Genomic DNA, 19,499 nt, shown 5'->3' with positions numbered 1-19,499 from the left:
ATATTTGGGTATTATAGGACAATTATTACTACCTTAATTTAAAAATAATAATAATAAATAAATCATGACAACAAAGACAAGACTGATAAGAGAGAGAAAAATAAGGAATACAGACCCCAAAGCCCAAAGACTGTACAGTACTTTCAGTCAGGCAGCACCCATGGTCTGAAAAGTTCACACCTATAGTTGTCATCATTAATTAAGCTGCCTCTGAAACAGGATATGTGATGAATAACCTTGAGAATAATTGTTCCAGGCCACATTAAAAAAAAAAAAAAAAAAAAAGGGCAGCAATGTACCACCTGCCTTCAGGTGACAAAGCGGGTGAGGATGGTGGTGTTACCTCCAGGGACTGAAACCATCCTGAGCCGAGTGGGGACACAGCTGACAGACAACAGCGGCTGTCAGCCTATAACCCAAAAACTCTTGAGCCCTCTTGGTTTTAAGAGCTTAGCAGCTATTTCCAGTCGCAGCGGTGCTCACTTGTCCATAATATGACCACATTGAGGTTGGGAAGCTGCATTGCTTTAGGTTGTTTGGCAAGAGTTGATCTGAGGACAAATTGGCAGCATTTAGTGAGTCAACATGTTGATCCTCATTTCCATATTTCACCTGGGTACTAAGCCTAGCATTAGAGTGGTCTTCCACACATACAAAAGCAGCAGAGCAGAAAAACCTGGCGTGAGACACAATGCTGCCCAAAACAAAAACGATGCATCTTTTGTACTTAGCAAATCATCGGAAGGAAAAAAAAAAAAAAACCTCAAGTCTCTCTCCTCTCATTCTTCTGTCTCTCCCTCTGTTTTCTGACATTATTCAGATGAGTTCTGCATTGCAGTCTGAGTCATGTTTACTGACCAAAGCCGCAGTGTGAAATCCAGAATAATTGCTCTCCTCAACTCCCCTGGCATTCCCTGGCACATCGTGCTGGTCTGTTCAGTTCAAACAGGAAGTCTTAACTCAGAATTTTTTTCACAAATAAATTACAAGTAAATCAATATTATGCGCTTTATGTTTTTTCATATCATTAAAAGAAAAAATCATTCCAAAAATTACAAAAATAAAATTCCACATAATGCATTGTGAATGATGAAATAAAAAAACGGCATAAAAAGTCAGTAAGGGAATGCAGACACGTGTGCCCTGCCTGTCACTGAGACAAGGTTTGTCTTGTGCAGTATGTTCAGCACCACCGGTTGTCACATCTTGACAAGCCTTGCTATACACCTGTGAAAAAAAAAAAAACAGATACGCTTTGGGATATCTACTGTATATTCACCAGCATATGTAATTACTTAAACATGGCAAATGAGCAAAACAAACAGATTTGTCAGGTCACGGTGTGCACAGCTCATTATACCAGAGCCTTCTTCAACACACAGCTATGCTCAGTGCCTGTACAAAATGACTTGCAGGGAGGAGCTCTCCATTTGTGGTGTGAAGTGAGGCAATGCTGGTAACAAGCAGATAACAGTCCCACCAAGATGGCAATGCTCAATGCTTTGCACAGGAAGGGGTGGGCATCATTGCCATTCAGAGCTGCACACACGCAAATGTGCACAGTCTTTCACACACAAATCTTAAAAGCAGTCGTGTTTCCCCCTGCCGACATGTCACTCTCCCAAATTGTTTCATGTTCTTTAGAGCGACTAAATAAAACCAAAAGGCAAACAAATCCTCCTGAGACACAGAGGCAGAGAAAATACTCGTCGGATACTTTGTACTTCTGCCTGTGTCTAATACTTTCTAGTCTGGTTTCTTCAAAATGGCATTTTCTATTTGAGCTTCCCTGTTAAACTGCAGAGGGCTTTAATATGAGGAGGAAGCATCTCTTAAGGACTTACTGCCATCTGTTGGTACTGAGTGAAAATTATCAATCAATAATGTCCTTTGTGCTCGGCTGCACTGTACGGTATATTCCTTTGGAATATGCATGCCGACTTGGACCACATTACCCATTCTGCGTAGCAAGATCATTGTAAAAAGACACTTGAGAAAATGTAGCCACGGTTTCATTTCTTATTCAGTCATTCAGCTTCCTCTACTTGCCTATTGTACTTCTAACCATAACCAGTGCACTGAAGGCCTCGGTAACTGTATAATAACTGTATAATAGATAGGGATGAAGTGAATCAGTTTCCTCTGGAAGATATGCAAAAAACATACTCAAGTATGCATGAATAGTTCCTTTGCAGAGGAAGAGATAATGGTCTTGCTTTAACACTTTGAAGTCCAGCCTTACCGATGTAAGAACTGTCAAATAGAAATTTTGGGTGGTTGTGAAAATCAAAACCAAGTTTCCTGACACTGGAACATCCCCAGACAGGCATGAGATTAAAATATGCACTCAAAATTCGTTATCCGTTCTGCAGCATAGCATTTAAAATAAAGGGTCCATATTTTGGACAGTAAAACGACTTGTCATAATGAATGTGCGTGGACCTCTGTTTTCATAACATCTTGAATCACCATCTCGCTCTCATTTTTGCATGCTTGACTGAGCCATAATTACCATTTAAAGTGGGATAGAAGTGAGGTGTATGAGATGGTTGTTTGCACCTCAGGTCACGCATGCTAGGCTGCCTTTCTTGATTACTTGATTAGGTGAGGCTAGAGGAGATCAACCAATGGAAAAATTGGAGGTTGATCTGTGGCACAACTGATGGATTTAGCTGAATTTCTATAATAACCTTTCCATATGATTGACTGCATATATAGGACTGAAATAATTTCTTCTAACTTCTTGGAATATTTCTCTTTTGCATGTTCACACTACAATAGTTATTTGACGTGACTGTGCGTAAAAGTGAATACAGCAGTAATGAAAACCATTAATTTCCATTTATTTTAAAAAGTCTGTAAATAAAAGAAATCAAGTTAGCATGATTCTCTTACATAAGATGTAGAACAGTTAAAGTTCTTTTCTTTTCTTTTTTTTAAATGGGGCATTGCAGCTGTCATCATTGCTGTTTGAAATGGCACATACCCATGGCCAATAGAGACAGAATCTATAAACTGGCAAGAAAATAAATAAATTCAGAAGTTGTCACATAATTGGCAGAAATGTGAAATGAGGTTACAAAAACAGTTTTGCCTTTCAGGGGACCAAGATATCATGGCTACACAGATGGACCTCTGGCAAATAAGTGTTCCATGACTAAATACAATAGCTGTGAAATTTGCCCCCAAACAGGCTAATTTTAAAAAGGGAACCATCTATCCAAAAAAGCCTCCCTCGTTATATATTACATGAAAGGGGTTTCCATCTATTTAGCTAAATGTGGCACTGTGACCGGCTCCCGAAGGAGTATAAGGAAGAGTACAAGTATTGATTCAGACAGAAAACATGTTGAAAATTAAAGCAATATTAAAGCCCTTACATTACAGTTGAACTATATATGAGGAGGGAATAGAAAAAGGAGGAAACAAATTATAGACAGACTTCTGTTACAAATCCTTCTACTGCATCTGATGCTATTAATGTGAAAATACAAATCAATGTGGTAGTTATAGCTAGAGGTCGTCAGTCTGCCTCCTCTTCCTCAGACTCGGACTCTGGAGAAAGGAAAACATCAATCAGCGCTATAATCAAACATCGATGCCAACTGAGCCATCATCATCATCATCATCAATGTCTTTTAAACTCAGAAGTGGAACAGAACAGAGATTCTGAAAACAGGGGACAAATCAGTTAAATTGGTTGGTTATTCAGCACAAATCCTGCTGTGTTTGTGAGGAGGTAGAAGAACAACACTTACCTTCCTCTGCGTTCTTGAGCCATTCAACAAATTTCTTCATCTGCTCAAGGAAAACACTCTTTCCTTTGGCAAGGTGGGTCTCATTGTACCACTTCAGAATCGCCTCCTCGCTCAAGACATCCGCTTTAGGAGAAAGATATAGAAATATAAAGACATAAAAAAAGTATTTTTTTTTTTTTTTTAAAGAAAATAAGCACTTTTTTAAATGCCAACAGCACAAATGGGTCTGCAGGTGCTCGAAAAACAATCTTCGTCAGGCAGTTTGGCGACATAAATCAAGACAATTTTGGCTATAATCTCTGGCCATCTGGCATCATTCATAGCTTCCCCACTTTAAAAATGAATATTTTCCCACAAATGCGGAGATGAAAAAACAAAACAAAAAACAGCCACAAATGGGAAAGGGAACACAAATAGATTACCTTTGTAGAGCAGAACGACAATTTTCTGGAAGGCCTTCATGAAGTGGATGTTGTCATAACAGTACTCCTGGATCTTCAGCAGGAGAGTAAGCTCAGAGAGGCCTTGGGAGGTAAACGCCTTTAACAGTGGGCTGTATTGCTGAGAATGTGAAACAGGGAAGATTAAAACTGAGAGCTGTGCAGAAATTGTAAAGATTCGCACAAAGGGTGAGCGGGAGGTTTCTAGACCTCATGGAATTTAGAAAAAAAAAAAAACATTCAGGATAATTTCTTACATTTATTTTTGACTCTGAATAGCTTTGGGTTAGGAAATCAATTATCTTCTCAGCCAAGTTCAAAGCTTACAGCAGCCTTGATTTTGAAACACCTTTAAGGCATAGTTTAAGAGTGACACCTGTATGTTTCTTTAGATAGCAGAGCCATAATAACAGAGGTGTCACCTTTAAAAGTTTGATGGCTTGTTCTGTGACCAGCTCCTCCTTCTTGTTCCACTCCACAGAGCTCATTACGCTCGACCAGATTAGTCCAATCATTGTCTGCTCAGAGATGTTGTTCTTCTTGATTTCCTCGCGGGTGTATGCGATGATCTGCAAGAACCAGAGCCGAGAGCTTAAACACGTGTTATTGGCAAAGCAGGCAAACCATAGCCATATTGAATCCTGGCAAGGCAAAGAGGGCTTTGCAGGATCAGCGAATATGTTCGGCTTGAGTGAATTTCAGCAACTTGTCATTGATTCACCGCACCCTTTTCTCCAGCACTCCAAGACTAAAAGGAGACAGAAGTTAAAAAGAAAGCAATCTAAAGTGCCACCCTCACTCAGAAAAGGTGAACAACTAACAAGGCTTACATCTTTGAGGGGGTCCCCACGTGACATCTGCTCCTGAAGCTCTTTTTGTAGCTCCTTGCGAGCACCAATGGACTGCTGGTTTCTGGCAAAGTCCGAAAGCTCCTTGAGCCCGGCGTCTGTGAAGTACTTCGAGAAGTGCTCACAACTACGCTTGTTGGCAGGAAACAGCTCCTAAAAAGCACACAGTAAAATATTGAGGCAGAGCCCGTTCGGCCAGACAAGCTCTCATCAGCAATTAGGAAGCCTTTGTTCGATTCAGTTGAGTATTGGATGTCACAATAACTTGGAACAAAACTGGTGCAGATTATTCGTCTTATTTTCACAAAACATTCTTGTTTAGTATGCGCAGACAAACTGCTGACCCTGACTGCATTTTGGCCTTGTAAAGATTTCCTATTTGAGTTGTCATTCTCACCATGAGTCTGTTGTCCATGCCAACCTTTCGGAGACTGGCAGAAACAGATCCGATGTCCTTTTCAGAAAGCCAGGATTTGAAGAGTTTTACCGCAAAGCATGCCGAAACACCTGAACAAATGCACGAAGAAGGTGTCAGCTGTTGCTAACAGACCTGCCAGGATAAAGTTAGGCCTGAGTAATACATGAGTAAGCAACTCCAGAGAATGTGATTTGACAGCTTTTAACTGGAACAATCCCTAAAAAAACCAACAACAAAAGCAGTCAAGTCAATTAATTTGAACCACAGGTGTAATAAATAACTATATCTCAATGAAATACAAAATGTGATTTAAATGAGCGTTATTTAAATGACACAGTTCGCAAAAGTGAGACCAACCGCCATCGATCTATCATGAGGGTTGAAGGGTCCTGATACATTAAGCTAAATGATGATCACAGGGCTGAAGCTGTCCATTAACCACAGTTTTTACTGCATCTTTATTTCTTTGACAAGCAAAGGACAACTGACTGATAATGCCGAGTCAAAGCAAGACCTGCCAAAACTGCCATCTGCATCTGTTTTCCAGACATCAATTCACACCCCAAGCACGTAATAAAGGTGTTAGGCTGGAAAGGTGATAGATTTTATTTTTTTTAATTAGGAATAGAGACAATCAACTGATTATTTACTCTCGTGTGGGCGTTAAGCATATGTCTATGTCAGCTGAAGTCTGAAGTCTTGAAATGATGCTAAGCAACGTGTGTAAGGTTACTGTGGATGTTTTGGCATCAGTGCATGTTTAATGAAGTTGCAGTTTGAAGAAGTTTAGTAACACTGTCTGTTAATTAAATCCACCAGAAAGGAATAACAAGTGTATTTTTCAAACTGTAAAATGTACCCTGAGTACTTATAACTGGTTGGCAGATAAATATCAGGTTTGAGATGTTTTTAATATTTCAAATATCATTATCAGTATTGGCGTTGGTTGGGCTATAGTTTCATCAGTTACCCTTTGTTGGGGTCAGTCTATGAAATTAAGTTGCATGCATGTGTGACTACAAACTGGCATTAGGCACAATGGTTTATGGAGATTTCCCTGAAATGTTTAATTTATGTTGTTAATAATCGTCAAATCCTGTCGTCATTGGAATTGCAAGAGAAATGTTACAAAAAAGATGTAATAATGCAGGTGCTTGTGTTAATTTTGTAAGGTCACTAACGAGCAATTCCCGTCAGTTGTATGACTAGAAACTCTAAATAGCATTTTATATGGTTGGTCTATTTTTCTCACGATTAAGCTCATGATCAAGATTCGATGAGATTAGTTCACCTTAGTCTAACGTATTCTACCTGCTGATCTTATCCGCAAAACAACAAAACACGACTTCTACAAGAAGGGAATAGGCAGAGGAATAGGTACCTTCTTTGACTAGGTTTTCATTGAAGAGGCTGCTAAGAATGGATGCAGAAAGATTGCCGTTGGCCAGCAGAATCCCTGTTAGCATGGCCAGCTTGTTGCGCTCAGACTCTGTAAAGCCCTTGAGAAACAGCAGCAGCTACCAAAGAGCAAAACACAAAGTTGTTTTGTTTTTTTTAACTCTTGAAACTTAACGTAACATAAAATGGTCATGAATTCAGAAACTTGACCTGGACAAGTAACGGTGTGTTCGTGTAAAGATGCCTCTAGTAAAAGACAAACCTTTTTAATCTCCTCCTCAAACCCTTTCTCCAAATATTTGTAGCGCCTAATAAGTTTGTTAAAGACCTAAAAAAAAAAGAAGGAAACACAGAAAATGTTTCTTTATTTGTACCAAGAGAAAAATTATGTTTAATTTCGCTACGATAAAAAGTGAAAAGAAAGAATTTGATATTCACCTGTGCATATGCCTGCATGGTCTCCATGTCCTCTTGTGCTTTAAAGAGACAGAACTCAGTGCAGGTCACGTCATCTGCCAGGGTTCCCCCTGGGGCTGAGAAAAAAAAACCACATTTTCTTATTTGTGAGTCTGATGCTGCATACGTTCAGTAAGATGCTTCACTTTGTTAGTTCGTGTCTACAATGCCATTAAACCGACTTCATCGCCATCAATTACACTAAAATAGGGACTGCTCAGGCATGACTTATATTTTCTAAAATGTTTTTGTGAAGGCAAAACAAATGCGAAAGAGTCCTTCCTCTTTACCCAGCATTCCACCAGCCACCAGGATGTCAAACAGGGTCTCAGCATAGCGGCGGTAGTCGAGCTTGGCACCAGAGGCATCAAGGAACTTTGCGACAGCTTCCAAGTCAGTGCCGGTTTGGTTCAGACCTTGTATGATGCTTTCCTGAAACTGGGAAGGGTCAAACCTCTCCTTTTCATCTGTTGAAAGACAAAAGAGTTTATCCCCGCCAATTACCTAAGACGTATCCAAAATCATTTTCAGGTGATGAACATATCCAAATACTCTCTTCCTTACATAAGGCATAAGTTCTATAGGACGACACATGTGTGTTTGCTGGTTACCATGTGTGCTTATACAATAGCAATAATAAAAATAAAAATAAAAAAAACAGTGCAGGTTACGTGTCAAGTAACATAACCTGCAACATTTTTCACAAATTTGGGAATATGACTGTAATCCATTTATCTGTCATACAACCGTTTTGGCCTACATACCTTTAATACCAAATTCAAATGTGTTGAATACCTTGCCAGTGAACAAACGTATGGTCTCCAGTAATAAAACTTTACAATCGTCCTACTGTGTGTCTGTGATCATAAGCAGATAAGGTATCGGGATACCAAAGGTCAGTGCTGTGAAACGCTGGAAGACAAACAGAGCTGTCCTCATAAAAGCTGATTTATGAAGACCAACTTTGTTTGAAAGAATGACCATCAAATACTTTTATGATTTCATATTTCTCACCTCTTTTCCGGGTTTTGAAACGCTGGCCTGTTAGCGTAGGCTTCTGCTGCCTTTGATTACTCATAAAAGACACTCTGGAAGACAAAAAGGGGAAATTAAATAAGTCAGGATTAGGACATGCAAACTACATTTTTACACCACCTATTATCTATGATAAAAAAACACAGTTAGGCTATAAAAAATGAATGAAAACAGCTATTAATCATATGCTGAGGGCTGATTTAAGCCTCCTTCTTTGCCTGACACATTATGAGGCATGTAATGATGATTGGAGGACATAAAACACTGAGTTACTGCTGCTCACCGTTAAGATGCGAATGTGTCAGATGACATGACATTTTTTCTCTCACTATATATATTTTCTAACATGTTGTTAAAGCGAGATTAGACTGAAAAAAACATAAACTGACACTAAATATGATTTCATTTTATAAAAACAGCCAACGGCCAGCGTTAGCTCAGTGTTAGCACAGTCAGCTTTAGCCTCGTTTAACGTGCACTTCCTGTCGCAGTGGCACAATACGGTCAAATAAACGAGCACAGCACGATTACATTCAATAAAAAAAAATAAAATAAAATCACACACAAAAAAAAGTGGCTCACCTGAATCCTCTTTATGAGCAAAATCAGTCCGTGGAATAAAAATTAATACTGGATAATATCAATGCAATCAGGTCCAGGGAAAAGGAAATTGTTGGCGCGCATGCGCATTAACACCGATTCCATATGGGTCGTTACATTAGTGCGCTGGGTTGAGGGGGGTGGGCACAGTTCACAAACTGTGAGAAAACGGAGAAAAACATGCCAGAGGTAGACAACCGCGGTACATTAACTCTAGTTATATTACATAGTGTAATTTTGTTGTATTTCTTCCCTGTCTATTAAACAAGATATATAATATAACGACTATATTTATAAAAGACTCCCCCCTCCTCATGTACAGTTCGGTGACTTTTTCTGTAGTTCACGTGTAAACGAAGAGAAGAAACGTTTCCAACAAAACTGCTCCAGGATCAGTTTCCTGACACCCCTCACTGTCAACACACCAAACTCACACATAGTTAACATAATTAAAAACAATGGGCTTAAACATGTCGTTGCTATCTAGCATTAAGACACAGGAGGGGGGTGTTGTGCTTTCAGGTGGACGCTCTATCTGTGCGTGTGTGTGTGCGGGATGAAGGGAAGACTTTAATGTTGCGTTAAATTTTACCTCGTAAATCAGAGTTCTAACTTCATGAACTTCTTCAAACATGATTAAATACGTTTTTTAAGCCTAAAATTGCATTATTTATGATCAGTCCACCTCTGAAATTCAGTCATTCATTTTGCAGAAAGTCTCAATGCATTATTAAGAAAAAAAAACTAACCTCTAATTTACGGAAAGTCGGGGTTAAGCATAATGGATGTGTGGTTTAAATACCAAAAAGTCTGGTGTTTGATAAACACTTTGCATTTCCACATAATAACAGTGATCACTCAGGAAGACTTCTCCATATGGACAAAAAAAAAAAGATTAAATAAAAAAAAATTAACCACCAATCTTTCCGACAACATTTGAAAGCATCACAGCCCCACCTCCCCCCCCGCGCTGGAGGTGATTAGGGGACGCTGGACTAGCCCAGAGACGCCGCTCCAGCCACTCCCTACGCCCGGCGGACCCTTCACTCTCAAGTCCATCCAGAGCTCCATTCAAAGTGCTGAGATCCTGATGAGAGCCACGTTCAGCCTCATCCAGCACAGCAAGATACGAGTTCAACTCAAAGGCAGCGGGGAAAAAAAGGGGCTTCAGGAGCCACTCCACACTTGGAGAATCACCTCTGGGATCCTTACTTTTGTCCGCAGAGTGGATTTAGGACGAGAGGGAGCAACTCTTGCAGTGATTAAGAGGCAAGTTTGACATCTTCTCTGAGGTTGCTGCGAGTCCTTTGTTACCGTGTGGGTTATGTACTGTTGCACTCGCTGCAACTTTTCTCCAAAGTTAACTTTGCATAGTCTTCAGAGCGTCTGCTTCCCAACTCATTCATTCTTCCTCTTCGTGCAGGAGGGGGTTGGGTTTTTTTTTTTTCTTTCTTTCTTTCTTTGTGAACTATTTCTCATGGTTAGAGGATAAAACTGAGAGAACTATAACCAAGTTTAGTTTCGCTCCCTCTGTCTTTAATCCAAACCGAGGGCCATTTGGCAATGTTAATGTCGCTAATTGCCTACATCTGCTGGTTTAAACACCATCTTTGTAATTCATGAGTCAAACCACTGCAGATCCCTACGCTGAGGACAGTAGCAGATGTGTCAACTAATACATTTTTTTTTTTTTAAAGAAGGAAACTGTTATTAAAGTTTGGCACAGCGCACATTGAGAATATCCTGCACAGCAACACCAAATATCATCACACAACTGAGCAATGTGTGAGTGTACAGTTCTTTGTGAAATGGGCGTTTTAGTCACTTATGCGGGGCTAAATGAAAAGCAGCAAACTCTGACCTCCACCACCTCATTCAAAGTCAAACACCCGTCTTATTTCATTAAAAAGTATATCCTTACATTATGTAAACCATAATCTGTGGTTTTATGGTATAACAGAACAAGATCAATGTCAGCTTTGAAGGTGGATAAAGTCACTGAAGGTGGGTTTACCCTCCACTACGCCACAGGTTTTAAGAAATCTTAATGCTGCTGACTGGAATAAATTACTGCTCAGCATGGACTGCATGAATAAAACTATTCACCACGCTGAGAAACACCCCAAAGTTCCTTCTTGTCAGAGTTGACCTGCTTTCTCTCTCCCCTCAGGGATCCAGACTGAAACTTGTAAAAATCAAAGGAGGAAAAACCTTTTTAGGAAGAAAAATATAGATAATGGAAAAGTTATAATATTAAGATACACTGTTTTTGCAGTCGATAAAAATAGACTAAATCATTATTGGAGACACGCTCACATTAAAAAAAACCCAGTGCCATGCTAACTGGATTCAACATACTTATTTTATATTTTAGTGCATCAATCAAATATGTCAGTTTTACGTTGACATGAACTCTTTTGCATAACGCATAAATTCCATAAATTAGTATAGAAATCCTAATGCTTCCTCATTCAGGCAAGATTTTGGCCATAAGTGATTCAAAACATGAATTGTGTGGACATGTTACAAACTCGCAGTCTTGTTATCCTTAAAATGTTCTAGTTTGTTGCTTTTGGTGCCAGACTGTTTCTAGGCTTGGCTCTACTTTTAGAATCCTGCAGTTTTTCAACTCCTAATTCCATTTGTGAACTCGGTAATCCCAAGAGGATCAGATAAGACATTTAAAAAAGGAAAAAAAGAAAAAGAAAAAGGATTGTGTCTTTTTCTCTTTGTGGTTTTCCACAAATACGTCCCGCCTCTGTTGGCCAGAGTCTCAGTCGGGAAACCAGATGGGAACTTTATTACCCGCACTGATCAAACAAACTGTGATGTAAGATGACTGTGAAAGGTAGTGTGTGGTAAGCAGTCAGAGTTGCTCGATAGACTCCTGGAAAAAGTAACAACCGTTTAGCTCACACTTGGAAGACGACATTGTGTGGGACTGTTGGCCACTCCAGTAGCTCTCCTCTGTGTGAGCTTGTTGGCTGGCCTGCTTTTAGTTGCATCAATGTCTTTTTTTTTTTGTACCAAAAGACTTTTCACGAACACTGTCGCATGAGATTCTGTGGTCTAATGTGATGCGTATAAAGGACCAAAGTCCCTGTTTCACGGTGATGAGTAGTGTTTGCACTTTTCTGCCCATGCAGCTTAGTGTAGTGAGGCGTGTGTCCTGTGTCAGCCCTGCATCAACAGAGATAGACGGGAGCACACACGTGGAGCTCCACTGACCGGACCATGAAAAGCCTTTAGTGACAGATTTTGCACCTTCTTTTACAAGAGAATCTTCGAAAGCAACACCGACAAACCAGATCTCATTTGTGATTCTGCTGCTTTACTTACTGTATGTGTAAAAATCTCACACATTGTCCTTAAGTTCATGATCCCAAAAAAAACAAACAAAAAAAAACATTCCCCAGTGCCATTTGACTCACAATGTTTTCCACCCATTGAACTTAACTGCTTAAACTCTATGCCCCTGGTCTCCCTACGGAGCTGGGGTAATAATGCTGTACATTTTGATTCAGCTCACTGTTGATTTGTTAAGTCCAGTACAGCTGCTTTATCCATTCACTTATAGGAAACCAAGCCAGACCAAGTGTTTGACTGCCTGTTGTGCGGATGATGCTGAAACTGCTAATGCGGAGCAGTCTGGGGAACATTTTATACTGGAGTATATTCATGTACTAAAATAAGTGAAAAATTATAACCTTGCAGGATTCTCCTGGGCGCAGTGATTTGTTAGCTGATCGAAAAAGCGTTGACCATATTAATTGTACAAAATAGTCCATAGGCTGGGTTTTTCTGCAAAACTATATGAGCATGTTTTGTGACCTGTTCCTAATGACATTTTACAGGATTGCCTCTCATTGATTATTGCAGCTGTAAGTGCAAAAAGGTGTCTGGTACAGAGTTAATGGCCACCTGGTTTATGATGCAAAGTTAAAATTGGTGGCAGGGGCTCATAGCTTTCACTTGGTCTATGCATTGTGTATAAATCACTTCTGCTCTATTTGTGGAAATCAATAAATCCTTGAAGCTCAAACTTAAACTCTTATAAGTTACACATTCTTTAAAGCCACTGAAAAATTGAAATCTTCACTTTTTTTTGCAATGATTACACATTTATGCAGCAAATATTAAAGTTAAAAACGGTGTCTCAGTGGCAGACATTTTGACATGTCACCGTATGGAAAAGCACAAGCTCGCAAGGACGAAGTAAGTCTGCAAAACGTTCACATTAAGCTCAACTTGGGGCAATTTGGACGAGTAAATTTACGCCATTGACCAATAGTAAGCCATATAAACAAGACTGTTCTTTTGAGGGGACCGAGAGCCAGAGAGTGCAAAATGGAGCAAGCCGTCATAACTCAGTAGTTGTGTTGTTTAACCTCCTCTGTTGGACCTGCTCCACTAAAGAGTAATGGTTTGCTGACTGTCTGCTTTGATCACCACATTGCTAAAACCTGATTGGAGCATCACCACTTTCCATCTGAGCCCCACCCACTTTAAATCAGTAAGAAACACACACACACACACAACAAATACAGAAATCTGTCAAGTGACATTAACGGAGCTCTTCAAATGGTTCAATTATTTTATGGTCCTGTAGGATCCCATTGCTGATAGAGTAAAATATGTTCTCAGAGGCCTTAAAAGTAACACGATACAGTTATTCCTATCAGTGGTCTGGTCTCTTTTCAATCAAGGTTTTGTATGCTTAGTGGATTAATTATGGTGCGGTGGTGGTTGCATCCTTTGTCATTTTGATTGCCAGCTGTACGCTCATGTTTTGCAGATCTACCGGTCTTGATGTCTCCCTGCTGTTTGAGCCGTATTGTAAATAAAGCCCAGTGTTTGTTTGGGTTTATGTTTAACCAGCCTGGATAGTTGTGTGCCATGAAAACTCTATGCTATTCGCAAATGTGTGCACTTTTGACAGAAGGCAGAAACCGGTCCATAGCAGTCATTGTTCAAAACCATTTTCACTTTGTTGAGACTTTTTAGTCTGCTTACGAGTAGAGTAACTACCGCTTTAATTGTGTGCCCACCTTTTGCTTTAACACTCTTGTACAGATCTCTCTTGTACACACCTGGAGTGGTGTTGAGGCCTCTGGACTGAGGCTGGTCCCCTCTGTCCTGGCCTGCTCTTTGGCGCAGCCCCCATGCCCCGTCGCTTCCCATCAGGGAGGGCGTAAATTGGTGTCATTGCCAGCGGCCTTTTGATGTTGTGACTCCCCTGCCCCGTGACAAAGCTGGCTGATGTGCGGGAAATTTACAGACGATTGCGCAGCATAATAGATTTGATTATCATCTGTTTGCACATAGCCACACCACTGTGTTCTCAAACAACTGCTCCCAAGGTAAAATGACGCCAATCATCTCAGTGCAGCTCACACAATACCTTTTTTGTCATTTCCACCTTTTTGTAATTCCGCACGGACCACATGGCATTGTAGACTGTAAGCCTGCTTTGTTGATTGTGATGAAAACATCGACCATTTCCAAGTTGATAACCGCTCTGACCTGCTTTATTTTTAATTAAGGAGCCCTAATGAGTAACAGCTGCTTTACTGGCTCCACTTTTTGCATTCTCAAGACAAAACACCTACGACTGTCTGCATGGCTGACTTTTGGTCGGTGACTTCTCCTTGCTAAAGAACAGAAAAGAACACGAGGCTTTAGCCTACGGCTTGTAAATAATATATGTACATTTAATGGTGTTTCTTGATGTTTTCCTTGTAGCTTGATCTTGCAGGGAAATGTAGGTCAGTATCAGAGGCAGAAAGCAAAGCATGTCTCATAACATTGGTTACATGCATTGAAATCCCAGGTCCAGCCCACCCATCGCTGTCAGACTTTTGATGATAAAATCTCTCACTCTCTTGTGTTTTTATTTTTTCTCTTGATCAACTCGGCTGATCTAAATGCAGCAATTTAATCTGTGGGAATTATAGATCAAACTCTGATTTGAAAATATAATTCTGTGACTTGTACTATATGTCTTATGTAGCATCAAAACAGTGACTCATGTGGTGCCCTTTGGCTGACATTCAAGGCGTGGCCTAGTTGATTTCTACCAGCATAATGTATATTGTGTGACACCAAGTGGGAGGAGGGGGTGGAGGGGAGTACGTAGTTCCAGCGGCAGGTGTTGCATTGAATTTATATTGCAGATAGCTGACGGTGAGTGATGGAGGATAGTTGCACCAGGAAGTCCAGGGAATCCCTTCGAAACACTTTCCATTTTGCTGTTCATTCAGATCCAGCCATCTGAAATATGTTTATTTTAAACATATGCCTTTGCTACATTAGGTCAGCATTTAATGAGCCAAACTTTAACGAGGGGTCAATCGGGTTTTGGAAAGCGCACTCAGTTAAGGTGACAGATGTCCAGATGAGGGTTTTTGACCATAATTGTTTGCTACATCTCTGATTTACGAGATTTAGATTTGAGATTAATAACAGCCAAACCATGTGGGCATATGATGCTTACCTACTGCATGCATCAGAGGGATTTAATCAAATTATGATGCAAAATGCATCAGAGAGATTGATAAAGCGGGACTCTTCTAATCCAGTTTCCTAAGAGTAATTTGCCAGAGGTTCATCGTACAGTCATTTGGATTTAAACTGATAAGATGAGTATGTTTAATGAAAAATGAAATCATTATAGCAATAGACCTTTTGTCCTTCCTGTGTACATTTAAGCAAACAAAAAGTACCATTACTAATATTGACTGGTTATATTTCTAATCTCTCCACTACTCCGCAGTGAAGATAATCCCCTGGGTATTAATCAAGGCTGTCAGGTTTTCTCTCATTCCCCCTGTTTGGATCCAATACAACAGTTAGCAGCAGGAAGCAACTCTTATTAATGGGATTGTGTCACTGGCTGCCTAGCAGCCAGCTCCAAATCTGGGCTAGTGGGTTAGGCACAGAGGGCATCCGGCATCGAGGCTGCAGACAGATGCAATATGTTGTTGGTCAGAATGGCACAGGCACGCAGGCAACATGGACACATGCATAGTGTTTTCCCTCAGGTCACCGACAGGCTTCATCTGTTTTCAGTGAGGGGGAGCAGACTATGTCCTTTAAACTCCTATTTGTTCATACCAGAGACTACACTGAGCACTTTTCAGCTCTGTCTGTGTCAGGCAGTTTGCCTTTGCTGAGTAGTTAACTGCTTAGTTGTAATTGGCAGTATTGATTGAGCCTGGCTATTGAATACATTATCTGATGCTCTGCATAGTCAGTATTCAATGAGGGTTATTCATTCGTAAATTTGAGTGTATTCACATGTGGGGTATATATTTTTGATTAAAATTCTTTCTCCAGAAATCTATTTAAAATGATCTAAAACTTACCTGTTGAGGCTCACACAGAAACCTGAAATGTTGTAGGGAAGCAACAGCTTCACACCCCTGCAGAGAGAAAACATATGGTGCGGCATCTCGAAATAGGTTGATTGCTGTTTCATCCCTCCAGCGAATCAGCGACTATGTTAAAAGAAGGTGAAAAAAACACTACTTGATTTTTAAAACTACATTGCACACAACCAAAACATTGGGGTAGACACGAGCCGTTACTGGGAATGTTTTGGCACCATGCCATCAGATCAGCACATTGCACTAGTTTTCAGGCACAAAGTAGCAGACTTCACTGGAGGGCGCAGGTAGTCGTGTAAGCAAATATGCCTCCCCTGTTTTTGCACATCCCCCTGAGTCAAGTTCAAGCTGTTGCTGTCTGTGCAGCATTACAGCCCCCTTTTTAAAAATATTTTAATTGCAAAACTGACATCAGTCATTTCTCAGCATTCTCCCCCATCTGTCTTAGTCCAACTTTTTTCATTAAAGATTTGTTTTCATGCTGAGTGTAAGAGTGAGTGGTTTTGGAACTTGAGTCTTGCCTCCTACCAAGAGCTAGGCAACTTCTTTATGGGCCAATAACACTGTACCCTGCAGGGGAACAGAAGCCAGGGGAAAAAGTAACGTGGAAGTCTACACAGGAGATCAGTTTTTTTCTTTCTGGAATGTCATGCTGCTCTGAAGCTGCTGCTAAAAGTTGATTTTGACGGCTGATAGAGGGGCTTGTGCTAAAATGTTGGGAGCTTTGACTCTGCTTGTCCTGGCTATACACCAGTTGCCGCAACTCACATACTGTAATACCCTCTGATCCATGTGTTTAATCCCCAAACATGAACATTCTGTTGGATATTTGTGTGATATTAATCTATGCAGGAAATTTTTGTTTTTTTCCCCCCTCAGACAGGCCAGTGTCAGATGTTGGCTAATTTCAGGGCATGTTCCACTCACTGCTGCTTTATTTATTGAAAAGCATATCACATCAATATGTCGCTTTGTCATATTTTTGTTCTGTACCAACAAGTGTCTGCTTCTGTTTCTGGTTATGCAAAAAAGACCTCACTAAGAAGAAGCAGGGAACGGTAGATGACTACATGGCCTCAATTGTTTGTCACAACAGCAGGCATTGGGTTTTTAGTACAGCAAAGCCCCGTATCAAGGCCCTGAATGTATTCTAGGCCCCTCTTTTATCTCCATCCCTATAGCATTGGGATTACTGTCCCATTGGAGAGAGGGAGGCAACCCTGGAATGAAAACTGCCACCCCTAGCAGTGTCTTTGTCATGGTGCACTCCGACCCAGATCCTTTACCAGCCCCAAATATTATATTGCTGCAACAAGCAAGCGAGGTAAAAGCAAAGCTATGAAGTAGTTAACTGTTTTGCACATTTTTTAAAAATTATTATTATTTCAAACAAGCCTTGAAACAGGAGCAGATTCCAGTTGTGCAGACACCCAGAGGTCAATGGCAAAGATCCTTAGTTATGTAATTGCCTATGGGACATTCTCACATGTCACAAGAGAACAAGACCGAAGAGCCAATCATAAGGCCCTACTCCTCCCCTGGAGTTAAACCACTGCTGTACAAACATGTCCACCCCAGAGTTTATTTGCATTGGCTAACTTTAGGACTGTTTATGTTCTGATCAGGGAATGCTGGAAAGTTGCCAGAGACCTCACAAATAATGGACAGGAAACATAAAATAATGGCCTAATGGCCTTTTGTAATCAGTGTTTCTTGACAAAACGCATTGTTTTATACCTCCTTAAAACATATACAAAGCATAGCATTTTTAAGGAAATCATGCATTGTTGTGACTTTGTGGACTCGTTTTGTTTGTTGGAGTATTTGCACTGCCACCTGTCTATCAGCATACTGGTGTGAAAACAATAACGCCAATGACGGTGGCACTAATGCCGCTTGCACACGTGTAGGTGCATGATACAAACAAAAATGACCCTACTCATAGAAACATTGCGTCATAGTGGTAGTAGTGGTCGAAAACTCCACAGGATACCTTTTTGAATGTACAGTATGTGTGATGTATCTTTTCCTTCTTGTGTATTTCTGTCCAGGGGGGGACACCTGCAGCCAAAATGGAGGTGAAGACGTCACTTCTAGATAACATGATTGGGGTTGGCGACATGGTCCTCCTAGAACCCCTCTCTGAAGACTCATTCCTTGAGAACCTGAGGAACCGCTTTGACCACAATGAGATCTACGTAAGTCTGTCATTTTATCTTCAAATAATGATTTCATTAATATAACTGAAGCTCATTCAAGGAGCAGTATAACAATATTGTGTTGTGTGAATATTTTCTGCTCATCCCTGCCTCCAAAGACTGGTGTAAATGGCCCTCCCTAAGGACCTCTATTGTTCCTCCATTCCTTTCACTCATTCAGCCTACTGGCTATGGTGGTGGCATAGATACAGAGACCACAGTTACCAGCCAATCAATAAATCACATAACCAAGGAATGTAGATGATGCCTTTAAATGGGGCATGAAATCCAGAGCTCAGGGACAAGAAGAGACTGGATGCCTGGTTGTCTATCTCAAGAGGATGGGGGGTTGTTGAACTATCAAGCCAGCATCAGACAATTGGTTCTGGTGCTTTGTGCTGTGATGCTCCATGGTTTTCTCCTCTGCAGGTTGGCTGCTCAAGACGTCAGCCAAGATGATTACAGCTCTGCTCTGGCTGCTGTTGGCTCACAGGGCTCAGAGCCCAAGGGATGATGTCACCTCATATAGCGATGATTGCTTTAGTGGCGCGCGCTAGATATTTTGTCGAGATGCAGCCCACATCCTGCTGAGGAATGGGAATGGTGTCTTCATATTTCAAATGCCCTCAATTTTCTGTCCAAAACTATAAGCTCAGAACTTTTTTATTTCCTGTGTGGTGCTGACCTAAATGTTGTGAAGCTAGAAATATGCACAGTTGTGCCTTTTCTAAAACTATTTATGTAATATATATGCTCTGTAATATTTCTGGTATAACCTTTTTTAATTTAGTACTGACTGTCTATGAAGTGAAAGTAAAAATGGCATCTTCATGGAAAGGTAAATCACATGGTTCAAAGTACATAATGGAAGCTTTTTTTTTTTTTGTGGCGTAAGCTGCACCTCAAGAGTGATGACCAGGAAAAGTGCTGAAGCCTGTACTTATCCAATAAATTTGTGGTGTA

At 40.5% G+C, this 19,499-nt stretch overlaps 2 protein-coding genes across 7 annotated transcripts in view; one reads left to right on the top strand and one right to left on the bottom strand.

Moving 5' to 3' along the window:
- Positions 1–2,827: 2,827 nt before the first annotated feature.
- LOC113748180 (basic leucine zipper and W2 domain-containing protein 1-A-like) lies at positions 2,828–9,061 on the bottom strand. The gene is made up of 12 exons (XM_027291152.1): positions 8,936–9,061; positions 8,333–8,406; positions 7,609–7,785; positions 7,301–7,395; positions 7,125–7,190; positions 6,846–6,981; positions 5,444–5,553; positions 5,029–5,199; positions 4,621–4,767; positions 4,181–4,319; positions 3,759–3,881; positions 2,828–3,555 (listed from the first exon to the last, which is right to left on the bottom strand). The coding sequence occupies exons 2-12, from the start codon at positions 8,394–8,396 to the stop codon at positions 3,524–3,526; spliced, it is 1,260 nt and encodes a 419-aa protein (XP_027146953.1). The 5' UTR covers positions 8,397–8,406; positions 8,936–9,061; the 3' UTR covers positions 2,828–3,523.
- Positions 9,062–9,921: 860 nt separating this feature from the next.
- Positions 9,922–19,499, top strand: part of myo1b (myosin IB) — a 53,624-nt gene continuing 44,046 nt past the window's right edge. For 2 of the 6 annotated variants that reach the window (XM_027290970.1, XM_027290973.1), the window contains exons 1-2: positions 9,923–10,222; positions 18,390–18,536. In XM_027290970.1, coding sequence (XP_027146771.1) covers positions 18,411–18,536 — 126 coding nt within the window. In that variant the 5' untranslated portion in view covers positions 9,923–10,222; positions 18,390–18,410. Of the gene's footprint in view, positions 10,223–18,389; positions 18,537–19,499 lie in introns of those variants that run through there. The other 4 variants (XM_027290972.1, XM_027290971.1, XM_027290969.1 and 1 more) reach the window with 3 other exon arrangements.

This window comes from Larimichthys crocea, chromosome XVIII, assembly GCF_000972845.2.
Source record: "Larimichthys crocea isolate SSNF chromosome XVIII, L_crocea_2.0, whole genome shotgun sequence".
NCBI classification, from domain to species: Eukaryota; Metazoa; Chordata; class Actinopteri; family Sciaenidae; genus Larimichthys; species Larimichthys crocea.
Note: the sequence above shows the minus strand (reverse complement) of the source record. Positions and strands in the feature narration are given on the sequence as shown.

Coding starts and splice junctions, on each gene's coding strand:
- LOC113748180 (XM_027291152.1), bottom strand. CDS start 8,396: ATGAGTAATCAAAGGCAGCAGAAGCCTACGCTAACAGGCCAGCGTTTC. Junction 5,200..5,443: donor GCATGGACAACAGACTCATG/GTGAGAATGACA, acceptor TGTGCTTTTTAG/GAGCTGTTTCCTGCCAACAA. Junction 3,556..3,758: donor GCTCAAGAACGCAGAGGAAG/GTAAGTGTTGTT, acceptor TCCTTTCTCCAG/AGTCCGAGTCTGAGGAAGAG.